Below are 16153 nucleotides of genomic sequence, written 5' to 3'. Positions count from 1 at the left end.
CTCAGCGGCAGGGCTGGAATTCCACACGCGCACAGCCTCCTTTGTTCTTTTTATTTATAACATGGCGTCTTTCATTTGCTGCTGTGAAATAGTGTTTCCTTTCAAAAGAAATGAGTATAAAAATGGTTGGCCCTCTATATCTATGGGTTTCAAGCCTACACATTTGACTAACCTTGAATAGAAAAAAATTAAGAAAAATATGACTGTATCTGTACTGAATGCATACAGGCTTTTTCCCCTCTTGTCTTTATTCCCTAAGCAACGCAATAGAACAGTGAATGGCATATCACCTGCATAGTACTAAGTACTCTGCCAGGCATGGCGGCGCACACCTGTAATCCCAGTGCTAAGAAGGCTGAGGCAGGAGGGTCACAGGTTCAGAGCCTGCCCCAGAAGCTTCGTAAAGACCCACAGCAACTGACTGAGACCCTGTTTCAAAATAAAAAAAATAATAATAATAATAAAAAGCTAGGTAGTTAGGGAGGAACAACAGGAAAGAGAAAGGCCTTCCCCAAAGGAAGTCCAGGAATCGCCCCACCCAGCCGTGGTCAAGACTTCCAGCCTGTCATATCGCAACTCTAGGGTTCCCACGTGATGTCATCATGTGCAGCCGCACTGGGCTGTGGTGTGAAACCCAAAACTGATTTACATAAGCCAGGGCGGACTTTCCAGGAGCTTTAAAGGCCCACCACACGGCAGCAGGACCCCTCTCTTTGTGACTCTCATAGTCTGGCCTTCCCCTTCACTCGGCTGGCAAACCCTGTGGAATCTATACAAATAAACAAGGCTTTTCCAATAAAGTCTTTCCATGCCTACCCTATCTGCGTCCTCCAGGTGACATCTTTTCTTCCAGGGACAAGAACCGAAGAAAAAGTCATGACCCTAGAACAAGGGTGTACAGCTCAGAGGCAGAAGGTTCAATCCCCAGTACCGACTAAAGCAAAAAGAGGGGGAAACTTGCACAGGTATGAAATAGCTGCAAATGAGCACTTTTATACAAAGGACTTGAACATCTGTACAATTATGCTACCTGGGGAGGGGCTGGAACCCCCTCATTCAGGAGCTCAGGGGCACGCTTTGCACACAGGCCGGGCCCCTCCCTGGCTGGGTGACCTTGGGTGGATGACCGGGCTTTTCAGTGCCCCATCACCCATCCCTTCTTGGGGAGAGTAATAATACCACCTCCTGCCGAGCGGTGGCACATGCTTGTCATCCCCAAGCTTGGGAGGCGGAGACAGGAGGATCGCGCAGGTTCGGAGCCAGCCTCACTGGCTTAAGAGACCCTGTTTCCAAATAAAAAATATAAAGTAGGTCTGGGAGTGTAGCCCGGAGGTAGAAGGGCTTCCAGGAATCCCGGTACCACCAAAGAAATAAAATAAAATAATACCGCCGGGCGTGGTGGGCACGCTTGTCATCCCCGCGCTTGGGCAGCAGAGGCATGAGGATGGCGCAGGTTCAAAGCCAGCCACGCGCGCTTAGGAGACCCTGTTTCCAAATAAAAATGTAAAAATAGGTCTGGGAGTGTAGCCCGGAGGTAGAAGGGCTTCCAGGAACCCCAGTACCACCAAAATAATAATAATAATAATAATAATAATAATAATAATAATTAATAATAATAATAATACCACCTCCTACCAAGGGTTATGCGGAGGACAGAATGAATTAGCATGTGTAAAGCGAGCCTGACCAATCAGAAACGCAGGATGTGACAGGGATTCCTAGGCAGAATCCAACTGCAGAAGCCAGTGATCCCACCTGAGTGGGGCTGGCCAGGGCCTTTTTTTTTTTTTTTTTTTTTTGGTGGTACTGGGGGTGGAACCCAGAGGCCTTCTACCTCCTGGTTATACTCCCAGACCCATTTCATATTTTGTTTGGAAACAGGGTCTCACTGAGTTGCTGAGAGCCTCGTTAAGTAGCTGAGGCTGGCTTCGAACCCGAGCGATCCTCCTGTCTCAGCCTCCCAAGCGCGGGGATTACCAGCGTGCGCCACCACGCCCGGCTTGGCCAGGGCCTATTTAATGACTGACACGTAAGTTCTCTCTGGAAGGAGGGAGACTCTGCTAACTAGTCACTAGCGACCTAGTAACGGAGGGCAGGGGAGAGGCCCTGGCAACGGGACACAGAGGTTTTTCTCTGAATCATTTTATACTGTTGGATTCTTGCTGGATTGGTTTGTTTCTGTTATTGGTTGGTTTGGGAGTATTTGTTTTTATCCAAGTGCATGAATTATCAATTTCTGATTTAAAAGGAAAACTTTTGTATTGAGAATCGAACCCATTGGTCATTCTACCTCTGAGCTATATCCCTAGCCCTTTTTATTTTTTATGTTTATTATTTATTTATTTTGCAGTACCCAGCCTGTGCGTGTGTGTGTGCGTACGTGCGTGCGTGCGTGCGTGCGTGCGTACGTGTGTGTGTGTGTTACTGGGGATGGAACCCCGGGGCATTCTACCTCCAAGCTATACACCAGCCCTAATTTTTAGTCTTTATTTTGAAATAGGGTCTCACTGAGAGTTGCAAAGGGCCTCACAAAGTAGCTGAGGCTGTCCCCAAACTTCAATCCTCCTGTCTTAGCCTCCCAAATGCTAGGATTACAAGTGTGTGCCACCATGCCCAGCTCCTATTTCTTACTTTTTTTTTTTTTTTAGGTACCAGGGATGAAACCTAGGGGCATTCTACCTCTGAGCTACACCCAAGCCCTATTTTTTTTAATTCTTTTTATTTTTGAAACAGGGTCTCACTGAGTTGCAAAGGGCCACATTTAGGTATCTGAGGCTGTCTACAAACCTCTGGTCGCCACCTCCTGAATGCTGGGATGACAAGCATGGGCCACCACGTCCGGTCCTACTGTTTATTTTAAAACAGATTCTCGCTAAGTTGTGGAGGGCCTCGCTAAGTAGCTGAAGCTGGCAGAGAACCCGAGATGCTCCTGTCTCGGCCTCCTAAGTATTGGGATTACAGGCATGCGCCACCATGCCCAGCTTACTTTTTATTTTGAAACAGGGTCTCACTAAATTGCAGAGGGCTTCACCCTCCAATGGAAGGGCTGGTTCAGAAAGCAACTGGCTAAATTCCTGAGGCTGGCCTCAAACCTGTCACCCTCCCATCTCAGCCTCTCAAGTACCAGGATCACAGGCACGCACCACCACACTCAGCTAGGACCATATTTTTAAAAGGAAAGTCTGCTGGGTATACGCATCTGTAATCCCACCGCTTGGGAGGCCGAGACAGGAAGATCCCAGTTTCAAGGCCAGCCTCAGCAATTTAGCTGGTTAAAGCCTGAATTTAGCTGGTTAAGGCCTTCCCCCTGAGGTCCCGGGCCCTGGGCAAAGGCTCTCAGCCCCTGGCAAGTCTGCCACCTACTGGCGCCAAAGGATGTAACCACAGAAAGATATTAACCTTTGCACAATCCTAGAAAGATATTTCTTTACTTATTTACTTATTTATTTATTTAGTGGTACTGGGGATGGAACCCAGGGGCATTATACCTCCAAGCTCCACCCCAAGCCCTGTGCCAGTATTGGAAAATTGGTATTAATTTCAAAATTTAGGGCCTGGGTGCTGCGCAGGCACTCGGGCAGGGAGGGGAGGCAGCTGTTACAATACAGAGTTCCCCTCACCAAAAATGATTACCAAGTACAAAAAGATTTGTAGCCCAGGGCCTTCGTATTTTAAAGACAAGTCTACCTAATAACTTCTAGCAGATAGGCTAAAACTCCCCAAGGACACGGAGGATGGTACAGACCATGTAACCCTGACTTTGTGGACCAAGTAACACATCTTGGTCGCAACAAAGGCCTGCACCAGAGATAATGGCCGGACCACACCTGCATCGGGTCAGGAGCAGATGGAAAGACTATTGGCTAAGCAGGATGGGAGATAATGAATCCTTATAAAAGCTGTTCTATGTTCAAAAACGTCAGTGTCTTATTTTCAAGGCACTCCACTGCGTCCTCTGATGCAGTGCTCTATTATTCTGTCCCTCGCCTTTCTACCGGTAATAAAAAAACTTGCTTAAGCTTAGAGCAGTGTGGTTCTGGGTATTTTTTCTCTTTCTTTCTTTCTTTTTTGTGTGTGGTACTGGGGTTCCTGGAAGCCCTTCTACCTCCGGGCTACACTCCCAGACCTATTTTATATTTTTATTTGGAAACAGGGTCTCTTACGCCAGCGGCTCTGGCTTGGAACCTGCGCGATCCTCCTGTCTCCGCCTCCCCAGCGCGGGGATGACAAGCGTGCGCCACCACGCCCGGCCCTGGGTATTTTTTTTCTAAACTAGCTAATAACAATAACTCACATCCCCTTCTCCACCATTACAAGCTCTATTTTTTTATTATTATTTTTGTGGGGGGGGGGCTGGGGATATAACCCAGAGGCATTCAACCACCAAACTCCACCCCCTGCCCTATTTTTTATTCTTTATTTTGAAGCAGGGTCTCACTGAGTCGCAGAGGGCCTCACTAAGTAGCCGAGGCTGTCCGCGAACCGCGGTCCTCCGGCCTCAGCCTCCCGAATGCTGGGATTACAAGCGTGCGCCGCCACGCCCGGCTCATTTATTTACTTTTGAAACAGGGTCTCACTAAATTGCTGAGGCTGTCCTCCAACTTGCGATCCTCTTGTCTCAGCCTCCCAAGTCCTAAGATTATAGGTGTGTGCCACCACACCCGCTTTATGAACTCTATGCAAAGGACCAGAAGCTGGGGTTGTGAATCATTACACCCAAACATGATGACCCTCTGGTTACTAAAGAAAAGCGGCTCAGGCCCCCCTTAACCCCACACACAGCAGTACGCCTACACAGAACTCACCCTGTAGAGCAGGCCCCACCCCACAGCAGTGCGCCTGCGCAGAACTCACCCTGTAGAGCAGGCCCCTCACCCCACAGCAGTGCGCCTGCACAGAACTCACCCTGTAGAGCAGTCCCCCCACCCCACAGCAGTACGCCTGCGCAGAACTCACCCTGTAGAGCAGGCCCCTCACCCCACAGCAGTGCGCCTGCACAGAACTCACCCTGTAGAGCAGTCCCCCCACCCCACAGCAGTGCGCCTGCGCAGAACTCACCCTGTAGAGCAGGCCCCTCACCCCACAGCAGTGCGCCTGCACAGAACTCACCCTGTAGAGCAGGCCCCTCGTGCCACAGCAGTGCGCCTGCGCAGAACTCGCCCTGTAGAGCAGGCCCCTCAACCACAGCAGTGCGCCTGCGCAGAACTCACCCTGTAGAGTAGGCCCCTCACCCCACAGCAGTACGCCTGCACAGAACTCACCCTGTAGAGCAGGCCCCTCACCCCACAGCAGTGCGCCTGCGCAGAACTCGCCCTGTAGAGCAGGCCCCTCAACCACAGCAGTGCGCCTGCGCAGAACTCACCCTGTAGAGCAGGCCCCTCAACCACAGCAGTACGCCTGCACAGAACTCGCCCTGTAGAGCAGGCCCCTCACAGCACTGCAGTGCGCCTGCGCAGAACTCACCCTGTAGAGCAGTCCCTCCACCCCACAGCAGTGCGCCTGCGCAAAACTCACCCTGTAGAGCAGTCCCTCCACCCCACAGCAGTGCGCCTGCGCAGAACTCACCCTGTAGAGCATTCCCCCCCCAGCAGTGCGCCTGCGCAGAACTCACCCTGTAGAGCAGTCCCCTCACAGCACTGCAGTGCGCCTGCGCAGAACTCACCCTGTAGAGCAGTCCCTCCACCACCCCCCAGCAGTGTGCCTGCGCAGAACTCACCGTGTAGAGCTCATTGGTCACCTTCAGAAGCTCCTCGTGCATCTGCAGACCAATCTCCTTGCTCTGAAACATGGAAGAACAAACATCAACACACAGAAATGATGGAGGTTGGAGGAGATGGAAATGCTAAGTACTCCGATTTTTTTTTCGGGGGGGGGGAGTGCTGGGAATTGAATCCAGGGGCATTCTACTTCCAAGCTACACTCCCAGCTGTATTTTTTATCCTTTATTTTGAAAAGGTTCGTGGCCAGCCCCCCCGCAACTTAGTGAGAACCCTGTTTCAAAATAATAAATAGGACTGGGGGTGTAGCTTAGAGGTAGAACACCCTTGGATTCAATACTCAGTACCACTAAAAAATAAGATAGAAAGAACACTTAAATATTTTTGAAGCCCCACAATACTGAATAATTAATGGGTGAAGAAGAAATTATAATGGGAACTATGAAATATTCATGTCATCCGAGGCTGCTAATTTGGAGCACCGATGGCATGGATTTTCAATCATTCCTGTTTCTAATGTATGCAGTCAGGCAACACTTTCTGACTGGATAGGGCTGGCACATGGGAACATTATTTTATATATGAGTCTTTTCCTTTGTAGTGTAGGTTGAACTCAGAGGCATTTGACCTCGAGCTATACTCCCAGCTCATTTTATTTTTTATTTTGAAACAGGGTCTCACTAAATTGCTGAGGTCTTCACTAAGTTGCTGAAGCTGGACTCAAACCTGTGATCCTCCTGTCTCAGCCTCCCAAGTAATGAAATTCTAGGCATGTGCCACCATTCCTTGTTTAATTTTGTATATTAGTCTTAAAAGCAGCCATCTTAATAAACTCAGCAGGAAGTATGATTTACTGTTGGTTTTTGGTAAATACCCTTTATCATGGTATACAGATTCCCATTTATTTCTAATTTACTATGAAGTTTTGTCTTCACTGGGGAAATTAAAAGATGCCTTTTAAAATCAAGACTGCTCCAGGGGCTTCTGGTACTACACACCTGTGATCTCAGTACTTCTGGTACTACACACCTGTGATCCCAGTACTTCTGGTACTTCACACCTGTGATCTCAGTACTTCTGGTACTACACACCTGTGATCTCAGTACTTCTGGTACTATACACCTGTGATCCCCGTACTTAGGAGGCTGAGATAGGAGGATCACAGTTTTGAGGCCAGCCCCAGCAATTTAGCAAGACCCTTTTTCAAAATAAAAAAATAAAACTGGACATGGTGGCCCACGCTTGTAATCCTAGTACTCGGGAGGCTGAGACAGAGGACTGCAGGTGCAAGGACAGCTTCAGCAAGTAGTGAGAATCGACCAAGTGAGACCCTGTTTCAAAAAATATATATGAAGTAGGGCTGGGGCTGTAACTCAGAGGTAGAATGCCCCTGAGCTCAATCCCCAGTACCACAAAAATAAATAAATAAATAAATAAATAAATAAATAAATCGGCAAATAAGTAATTTTAAATGGAGCCGGGCGTGGTGGCACATGCTTGTCATCCCCGCGCTTGGGAGGCTGAGACAGGAGGATCACGCAGGTTCGAAACCAGCCTCAGCTACTTAGTGAGGCTCTCAGCAACTTAGTGAGACCCTGTTTTCAAATAAAATATAAAATAGGTCTGGGAGTATAGCCTGGAGGTAGAAAGCCTCTGGGTTCCACCCCCAGTACCACCAAAATAAATAAATAAATAAATAAATAAATAAATAAATAAATGGCTGGGGCAGAGACTGGATGAAGAATGCCCTGGATTCAATCTCTGGTACCAAAATAAATGAATAAAATAAAAAATAAAAGGGTGGAGGGTGTAGCTCAGAGGTAGAATGCCCCTGGGCTCGATCCCCAGTACCACAAAAGTAAATAAATAAATAAATAAATAAATAAATAAATAAATGCTAGGGAGTATAGCTTGGATGAAAAATGCCCCCATAGGTTCAATCCCTGGTAGCAAAATAAATGAATAAAATAAAAAATAAAAGGGCGGAGGGTGTAGCTCAGAGGTAGAATGCCCCTGGGCTCGATCCCCAGTACCACTAAATTTTTTTTTTTTTTTTTTTTTGGTTCCAGGGATAAGGGATGAAACCCAGAACCTTGCGTGTGCCAGGCAAGAGCTTTTACCACTAAGATACCTCTGGAACCCCCCCCCCCGACCTTACTCATTTCTTTCTTTTTCTTTTTTTTTTTGGGGGGGGGGGACCTGGGGAGGGAACCCAGTACCTGAGGTTGTCCGCAAACCCCGATCCTCCTGTTTTAGCGGCCCAAATGCTAGGATTATAAGCGCGCACCGCCATGCCTGGCTTCACTATGTCTCCCCACCCCCTCCAGTACTGGGGATGGAACCCAGGAGCATTTTACCTCCAAGCTACACCCCCTGCCCTATTTTATTATGAAACAGGGTCTCACTGAGTTGCAGAGGGCCTAACTAAGTAGCTGAGGCTGTCCTCAAACCTGGATCCTCCCGTCTCAGCCTCCCCGATGCTGGGATTCTAAGCCTGCGCCGCCGCGTCCGGATTCTCTGCCTTCTTTAGCATCTGCCTTTACCACTCAGCATGGACTCTGGAGTTCCACAGATCTAGATTCAGAGCCAAGCTTCCACCTTTAGCGGCTCCTGTTTGCTCCTCTGGGAAATGGGGTGATGGAGCCTCTGCCGCTTAGGTTTGAGAACTATGTGGAGACGGAGCTGTCCGGCCAGGCCTGGCACACCTTCAACAGCCACTCATTGTTTGCTGGCTGTGTTTGCCCACTCCTGATGCCAGCTCTAGTATATGTTTATCGAATGCGCTGGAGATGCCTGCCGATGCCCCACTCAGCAGCGCATCTCCCTGGGAGACGGCGGCGACAGTCAGGGGGCTCCCCGGCCCTTGGCAACACGCCCACTTTATTCTCAGTCCTAACCCCCGCGCGGGCCTCAGAGCTGGACCCTCCAGCGTGCAGGCCCTCGCTCACTCCTGCGAGCAAAGAAAAAAAAGAAAGAAAGAAAAATAAACTTGGCTTTGAATCCAAGGCCACGGGTGCTTTTGATCTCTGTTACAAAGCAAGGCAATTATTGGACTCAAAAACCCTGATTTATTTATGAAACGCGGTGGACATCTTGAAGGCGGGAAGCAGAAACCCCACTCAAGACCAAGTCCTTGTTGGCACACAGTGAACAGCTGCTTTCAAAACGGAGCCCCCCGGACGCCCTCTCTTCTCTGCTAAGGGTTTCTCCTCATTACCACTTCCTCCCGAGCAGCGTGGCTTCCAGCGACCAAATTCACATCACGGCCGGGGCAAGTAATTAAATTCTGCAGGCGTCGGAGCAGAGAATAATGGATGGCTATTGTTGGGGATCCCAAAGAAAACAGAACAAGGCTGAACACGGAATGAGCTGCGATGTCCCAGGCCCAGACCCGGCGAGGGGTGTGGGAAGAGAGGACATTCGGCACCCAGCCTGCAGTCCAGATGGAACCAGATGGGGTGCCCGCTTGTAATCCTAGCATTCGGGAGGCTGAGACCGGAGGATCGCGGTTTGAGGACAGCCTCAGCTACTTAGTGAGGCCCTCTGCAACTCAGTGAGACCCTGTTTCAAAATAAAATAATAAAAAATAAAATAATAAATAAAAGGTTTAGCTCAGAGGTAGATTGCTCCTGGGTTCCATCCCCAGTACCAAAAATAAATAAATAAAATAAAACCAAAGAGGTTGAGCCAGCCGTGGTAGCACAAGCCTGTAATCCCAGTATTTTGAGAGGCTGGGATGGGGGGGTCAGAGGTTCAAGGACGGCGTTAGCAAGTAGTGAGATTCTTATCAACCTAGCCAAATCCTGTTTCCAAATAAGAAATAAAATTGGGCCGGGCATCGTGGCGCTCACTTGTAATCCCAGCATTCAGGAGGCTCACAGTTCTCAGACAGTCTCAGCTATGTAGTGAGGCCCTTTGCAACTCAGTGAGACCCGGTTTCAAAAAAATAAAGAATAGCCGGGTGTGGTGGCGCACGCTGGTCATCCCAGCATTCCGGAGGGTGAGACCGGAGGATCGCGGTTCGAGGACAGCCTCGGCTACTTAGTGAGGCCCTCTGCAACTCAGTGAGACCCGGTTTCAAAATAAAGAATAAAAAATATAGGGCAGGGGGTGTAGCTTGAAGGTCGAATGCTCCTGGGTTCCATCCCCAGACCCACCAAAAAATAATAATATAATAATAATAAAGAATAAGCCAGGCCAGGTGTGGTGGGCACGCTTGTAATCCCCGCACTTGGGACGCAGAGACAGGAGGATCGCGCGGGTTCGAAGCTAGCCACAAACGCTGGCTTAGGAGACCCTGTTTCCAAAATAAAAATGTAAAGATAGGTCTGGGAGTGTAGCCTGGAGGTAGAAGGGCTTCCAGGAACCGCAGTACCACCAAAAAAAAAAAAAAAAAAAAAAAAAAAAGAATAAGCCAGGCATGGTGGCGCACACTTGTAATCCCAGCATTCGGGAGGCTGAGACCAGAGGATGGCAGTTCACAGACAGCCTCAGCTACTTAGTGAGGCCCTCTGCAACTCAGTGAGACCCGGTTTCAAAATAAAGAATAAAAAATGGGGCAGGGGGTGTAGCTCAAAGGTAGAATACCCCTGGGTTCCATTCCCAGACCCAAAAGAAAGAAAGAAAGAAAGAAAGAGAGAGAGAGAGAGAGAGAGAGAGAGAGAGAGAAGAAAGAAAGAAAGAAAGAAAGAAAGAAAGAAAGAAAGAATAGGGCTAAGAGTGTAGCTTGGAGGTAGAATGCCCCTGGGTTCCATCCCCAGTACCAAAAAAAAAATGGGGGCTAGGGGTGTAGCTTGGAGGTAGAATGCCTCTGGGTTCAATTCCCAGTACAAGAAAAAAAGAAAGGAAGGAAGGAGGGAAGGAAGGGAGGAAAGAAAAGAGAACCATCATTCTTCTTCCCCTAAAATATGAAAACAGAAAAATCGCAACAGAGTTGCAGAGAGACTGAGTTGTTCTAATAAACATTCTTAATTCCTCCAGAGCCCCTGTCCTCAAACCTGTGATCCTCCTGCCTCAGACTCCCCAGTACTAGGATTACAAACATGCACCATCACGCCCAGCTACTTTTTATTTTGAAACAGGGTCTTACTAGGTTGTGGAGGGCCTCACAAAGTAGCTGAGGCTGGCCGAGAACCAGCGATCCTCTGGTCTCAGCTTCCCAAGTGCTAGGATTACAAGTGTGAGCCGCCACACCGGCCCGGCTTATTTTTTTATCTTTTTTATTTTTTTTTGAAACTGGGTCTCTCAAGGTGGCTGAGGGGCTCACTAAGTTGCTGAGGCTGGTCTAGAACCTGCGACCTGCGACCTGCCTCCCTCAGGAGACTTGCTCAGGGCTGTGAGCAAGAGGCTCACAAACTCAGCCACACTGGCCACAAGAACCAAAGCCGCATGTGTGGGTCTCCTATCAGCTTCCCCCCTCATCTATAAAATGGGGAGAAAGAGGCTCCCCTTCTTAGTATGGCCAGAGCCCCCTAGTAGCTCCGAGGGCCACGGGAACCCTCATTCTAAACTGGGTGTAGGTTACATGTAATCGGAGCAGCAGAAAGGAACTGCCCGGGACTCCGGGGCCCGCAGGGACCTGGGGGCTTTCTTTGTTCTCTGGGCACCGGCCTGCTAACCCGGCGGCCTGGGCTCAGCTGGGCACGGCTTATTATTTTCCGCCCTGTTAACCTCCACCAAGAATCAGCCTGCTGTCAGTCCAAATGAGAACCAGAAAGATTTATCTCACTCGCTTGTCCCAGGCTCGGCTCCGGGAGAGGACGGGGGACCCAGATGACCCTTCCCCTGGGAGTCACCCCCACCCCAGGAAAGAACTGTGTGTGGCAGCGCTGGTGAGCGGGTGGGGCCTCCGCACGGGGCCAGGAGCTCAGACTGGCAGACTTCTGAATTGGGTCAGTTTTGCAAAGCACAGTGTGGTTTTTGTTGTTGTTGTTGTTGTTGTTGTTGTTGTTGTTGTTGTTGTTGTTGTTTCTTTCTTTCTTATTTTTTTTCTTTTTGCATTGTATTTATCTTCCAAATTATGTTTGCTTATGCAAATATTTAACTTAGGCCACAATTCATAAACAGGGCCCCAGGAGGAGACCAGAAGCACACTGCAGCGGGAGGAAATCAACCCACGACTGCAGTTTTTGCTATCGAAGTGATCCGTGCAGTGGACCCTGCAAATATGGGCTACAGAGAAGAGGTGATTGATTATGTTTTATTTGTTTTTTTAATTTTTTGCGGGTCTGGAGATGAAACCCAGGGGCCTTTGACCTTCAAGCTACACCCCCAGCCCTATTTTTTATTCTTTATTTTGAAACAGGGTCTCACTGAGTTGCAGAGGGCCTCACTAAGTAGCTGAGGCTCTGGTCTCAGCCTCCCGAATTCTGGGATTACAAATGTGCGCCACCACACCAGGCTTTATGTTTTTTGTTTTTTTGTTTTTTTGTTTTTTGGTGGTACTGGGGTTCCTGGAAGCCCTACTACCTCCGGGCTACACTCCCAGACCTATTTTTACATTTTTATTTGGAAACAGGGTCTCCTAAGCCAGCGCGATCCTCCTGTCTCTGCCTCCCAAGTGCGGGGATTACAAGCGTGCGCCACCACGCCCGGCTAGGCTTTATGTTTTAAATCAATTTCTCTCCTTCTTTGTGCTTCTGGCAAACCCCAGGTCACCAAATCCCTACAACTGACACCTAGCACAAAGAGATGAGTTAGATTATTTTAGTAATAATTGTTGCTTATGTTCACATAAATCACAACCAGCTTACACAGACCACTATCAAGAGCTGCGGCCCAGCCTGTCAACTGGGATAATAATCCGGTCACCTTCCCAACAGCTCTGGGGTTATTTCTATTTCTGTTTTGCAAATGGGGAAACTGAGGCACGGAGAATTTAAGTAACGAGGCCAAAGACACACAGCTAATAAAAGAGACAACCAACCGGGCGTGGTGGTGCACGCTTGTAATCCCAGTACTTGGGAGGCTGAGACAGGAGGATCACGGGTTCGAGGACAGCCTCAGCAAGTAGTGAGACTTTCATCAACCTAGCAAGATCCTGTTTCCAAATAAGAACGCTTCAAGTCCTAGCATTCAGGAGGCTAAGACAGGAGGATCATGGTTCGTGGCCAGCCTCTGCTATAACTTAGTGAGGCCCTTTGCAACTCAGTGAGACCCTGTTTCCAAATATAGAATAAAAAATAGGGCTGAAGGTATAGCTCAAAGGTAGAATGCCCCTAGGTTTTATCCTAAATACCGCAAAGGAAGGAAGGAAGGAAGGGAGGGAGGGAGGTAGGAAGGGAGGAAGGGCAGAGGTAGAATGTCCCTGGGTTCCATCTCTAGCGCCCACTATATTTCTATAACCTTTTTTTGAGATTGGGTCTCTCCGTGTTGCCCAGGCTAGTCCTGAACTCCTAGGCTCTAGCCATCTTCCTGCCTCAGCCTCCCAGATAGCTGGGACCAAAGGTGTACACCAGCACATCTGGCTTTCATAACATTCTGAACGATTATGTAGTAGTTCATTTTATATATATGTAGTCCGATTTATTTAAGTCGGCTTTTTTTTTTTTTTTTTTTTTTGGTGGTACTGGGGTTCCTGGAAGCTCTTCTACCTCCAAGACACACTCTCAGACCTATTTTATACTTTTTATTTGGAAACAGGGTCTCCTAAGCCAGCGCGGCTGGCTTCGAACCTGCGCGATCCTCCTGTCTCCGCCTCCCAAGCGCGGGGATTACAAGCGTGCGCCACCACGCCTGGTTTAACTCAGCTTTTTAAAAATTCTTTAAATGAGGCCCAGCTAAGTTGTTGAGGCTGGCCTCAAACCGGTGATCTTCTGACTCTGTCTTCCAAGTACTGGGATTACAGGCATTTGCCACCACTGCCTGGCTAGAAATATATATATTTACCTAATTTGACAGGTGATATCACAGGTAGGGATATCATATATGCAGTATGATCTCATTTGGGAAGAAATGTTTATGTATGCTAGAAAAATGTAAACCAGCCAGGCGTGGTGGTGCACGCTGGTAATCCCAGCATTTGGGAGGCTGAGACAGGAGGATCGTAGTTCGTGGACAGCCTCAGCTACTTAGTGAGGCCCTTTGCAACTCAGTGAGACCCGGTTTCAAAATAAAGAATAAAAAATAGGGCTGGGGGTATAGCTCAGAGGTAGAATTTTCCTGGATTCCATCTCTAATACTGCAAAATATATATATATATATATATATATATATATATATATATATATATATATGTATATATATATATACTCTATAAGCACTCATAGAAAATATATTTGCATATATACATAGAAAGAAATCCCTAAACCGGGCATGGTACATGGTAGCGCACACTTGTAATCCCAGTACTTGGGAGACTGAGACAGGAGGACCACACAGGTTCGAAGCCAGCCTCAGCTACTTAGTGAGGCTCTCAGCAACTAGGTGAGACCCTGTTTCCAAATAAAATAAAAATAGGTCTGGGAATGTACCCTAGAGGGAAAAAGCCTCTGGGTTCCATCCCCAGTACTAGGGGGGAAAAAAAGAAAAAAGGAAGGAAGGAAGGAAGGAAGGAAGGAAGGAAGGAAGGAAGGAAGGAAGATAGGGCTGGGGTGTAGCTCAGAGGTAGAATGCCCTTGGGTTCCATCCCCAGTACGTACGTATGTACATACATACATACAGGCTGGGAGTTTAGCTTGGAGGTAGAATGGCCCTGGGTTCAATGCCCAGTCCGAAAGAAAAAATAATGACGTCCCTAGAATATCAAGGGGATTATCTCTGAGTACATTTCTAGATTTTTTTTATGTGTGTGTGTGGTACGGTGGTTGGAACCCAGGGTCTTTTCTACCTCCGGGCTACACTTCCAGACCTATTTTATACTTTATTTGGAAACTGGGTCTCACTAAGTTGCCGAGAGCCTCACTCAGTAGCCGAGGCTGGCTTTGAACCCGCGCGATCCTCCTGTCTCCGCCTCCCAGGCGCGGGGATGATGAGCGTGCGCCACCACGCCCGGCTTACATTTCTAGATTTTGATGTTTGTGTGTGCACTCATGATCCACCCTCCTTCTGAATTCCCTCCAACACATGCATACGCTCCTCACCGTATCCAGGCAAAGGTCTGTATTTTTAGTCGATCAAGTGGCTGAGAGCATACAGTCTTTTAAAGAAACACCCAGGGTTCTAATCCAGGGCTGGAATGCCCAATCAATCCCTCGGCCCCTTGAGCCCAGCCATCCTGGTCCCTGGTCCTTAAACCCTAACCCGCCCTGGTGGTACCGCGTCGCCATGGCTACCCGGGCTCAGGGACTTGGAGCTGGTGGGGCAGCCCACTGGCTCACCTTTTTGAAGAGTCTGATGACATCCTCGCTGATCTGGGAGAGGCGGACAATGACGTTGTTCGTGAAGATATCATTGAGGCTGGCATGGTCGCGGCTCTCCCGCCGGGTCTGATGCAAAACCAGATACCAGCAGTTCACGGGCGAGAGGAGGTACTGGTCCTTCCTGCGGAAACCAAGGCACTTCTGGTTCGGCTTTCAGAGCTACCACCTCGCTGCTGTTGTCACTTTCCTCTTGAATGTGGCACCTGCTGTATGCACCTCCACCTTGTGGGAAGAAGCCAGCTTCCCTGGGGCTTAGAAATACTAACCCAGCTGTGTCTGAAATATTTTCTATGATTTCTAGAACTTTACGTAATGGAGAAAGGAAAAATTAGGGCATGTTATCTCCCCTTCCCTGGCCTCCCACACCCCAGGAATCTCCTCAGGCTCTTAGTCCCTGTCTTTCTCTGCACATCTCTGGACCTCTTGAGAACAGGAGCCTTCCCCCCCTGTTGGTAGAAGAGGCCTGGGGGATCAGGTTCTGACACTGGATCAGGGATTAGGAAAGTATAAATTAAGTACACGCGGGACAAATAAGCCTTTGTCCTGCAGGGATTGAAAGATTCTTAGCATACTGTAGCTGGGTATTATGTTCAAACAGGAAATGGCAAAGTACCCAGCCCCAGCCCCAGCCCAGCTGTGCCTGGCAACTCGTTAGAAATACACCTTCTCAGCCGGGCGTGGTGGCGCACGCTTGTAATCCCAGCATTCGGGAGGCTGAGACCTGGAGGATCACGGTTCGCGGACAGCCTCAGCTACTTAGTGAGGCCCTCTGCAACTCAGTGAGACCCGGTTTCAAAATAAAGAATAAAAAATAGGGCAGGAGGTGTAGCTCGGAGGTCAAATGCCCCTGGGTTCCATCCCCAGACCCGCAAAAAAAAAAAAAAAAAAAGAAATACACCTTCTCACCAGGTGTGGTGGCGCATGCCGGAGAGCCCAGTACTTGGAAGGCTGAGACAGGAGGCCAGCCTCAGCAACTAAGCGAAGCCCTTGGCCACTTAGTGAGACCCTATCTCAAAATTAAAAAGAAGAAAATGCTGGGCGTGGTGACTGTCATTCCAGTACTTGGGAGGCTGAGAT

At 48.7% G+C, this 16153-nt stretch overlaps 2 protein-coding genes across 4 annotated transcripts in view; one reads left to right on the top strand and one right to left on the bottom strand.

Annotated features, from left to right (window-relative positions):
* LOC308278394 (CCA tRNA nucleotidyltransferase 1, mitochondrial-like) overlaps positions 1 to 16153 on the top strand; it is a gene marked incomplete at both ends in the record, with an annotated part of 995237 nt that overhangs the window by 68890 nt on the left and 910194 nt on the right.
* SRGAP3 (SLIT-ROBO Rho GTPase activating protein 3) overlaps positions 1 to 16153 on the bottom strand; it is a gene marked incomplete at both ends in the record, with an annotated part of 161964 nt that overhangs the window by 56480 nt on the left and 89331 nt on the right. For all 3 annotated transcript variants that reach the window (XM_080718015.1, XM_080718016.1, XM_080718017.1), the window contains 2 exons: positions 5717 to 5779; positions 15035 to 15197. In XM_080718015.1, the coding sequence (XP_080574141.1) occupies positions 5717 to 5779; positions 15035 to 15197 (226 nt within the window). The remainder of the gene's footprint in view (positions 1 to 5716; positions 5780 to 15034; positions 15198 to 16153) is intronic.

This window comes from Muscardinus avellanarius (assembly GCF_963383645.1).
Source record: "Muscardinus avellanarius genome assembly, chromosome: 22".
Classification (NCBI taxonomy): domain Eukaryota; kingdom Metazoa; phylum Chordata; class Mammalia; order Rodentia; family Gliridae; genus Muscardinus; species Muscardinus avellanarius.
This window is presented reverse-complemented; position numbering and strand designations above follow the sequence as displayed.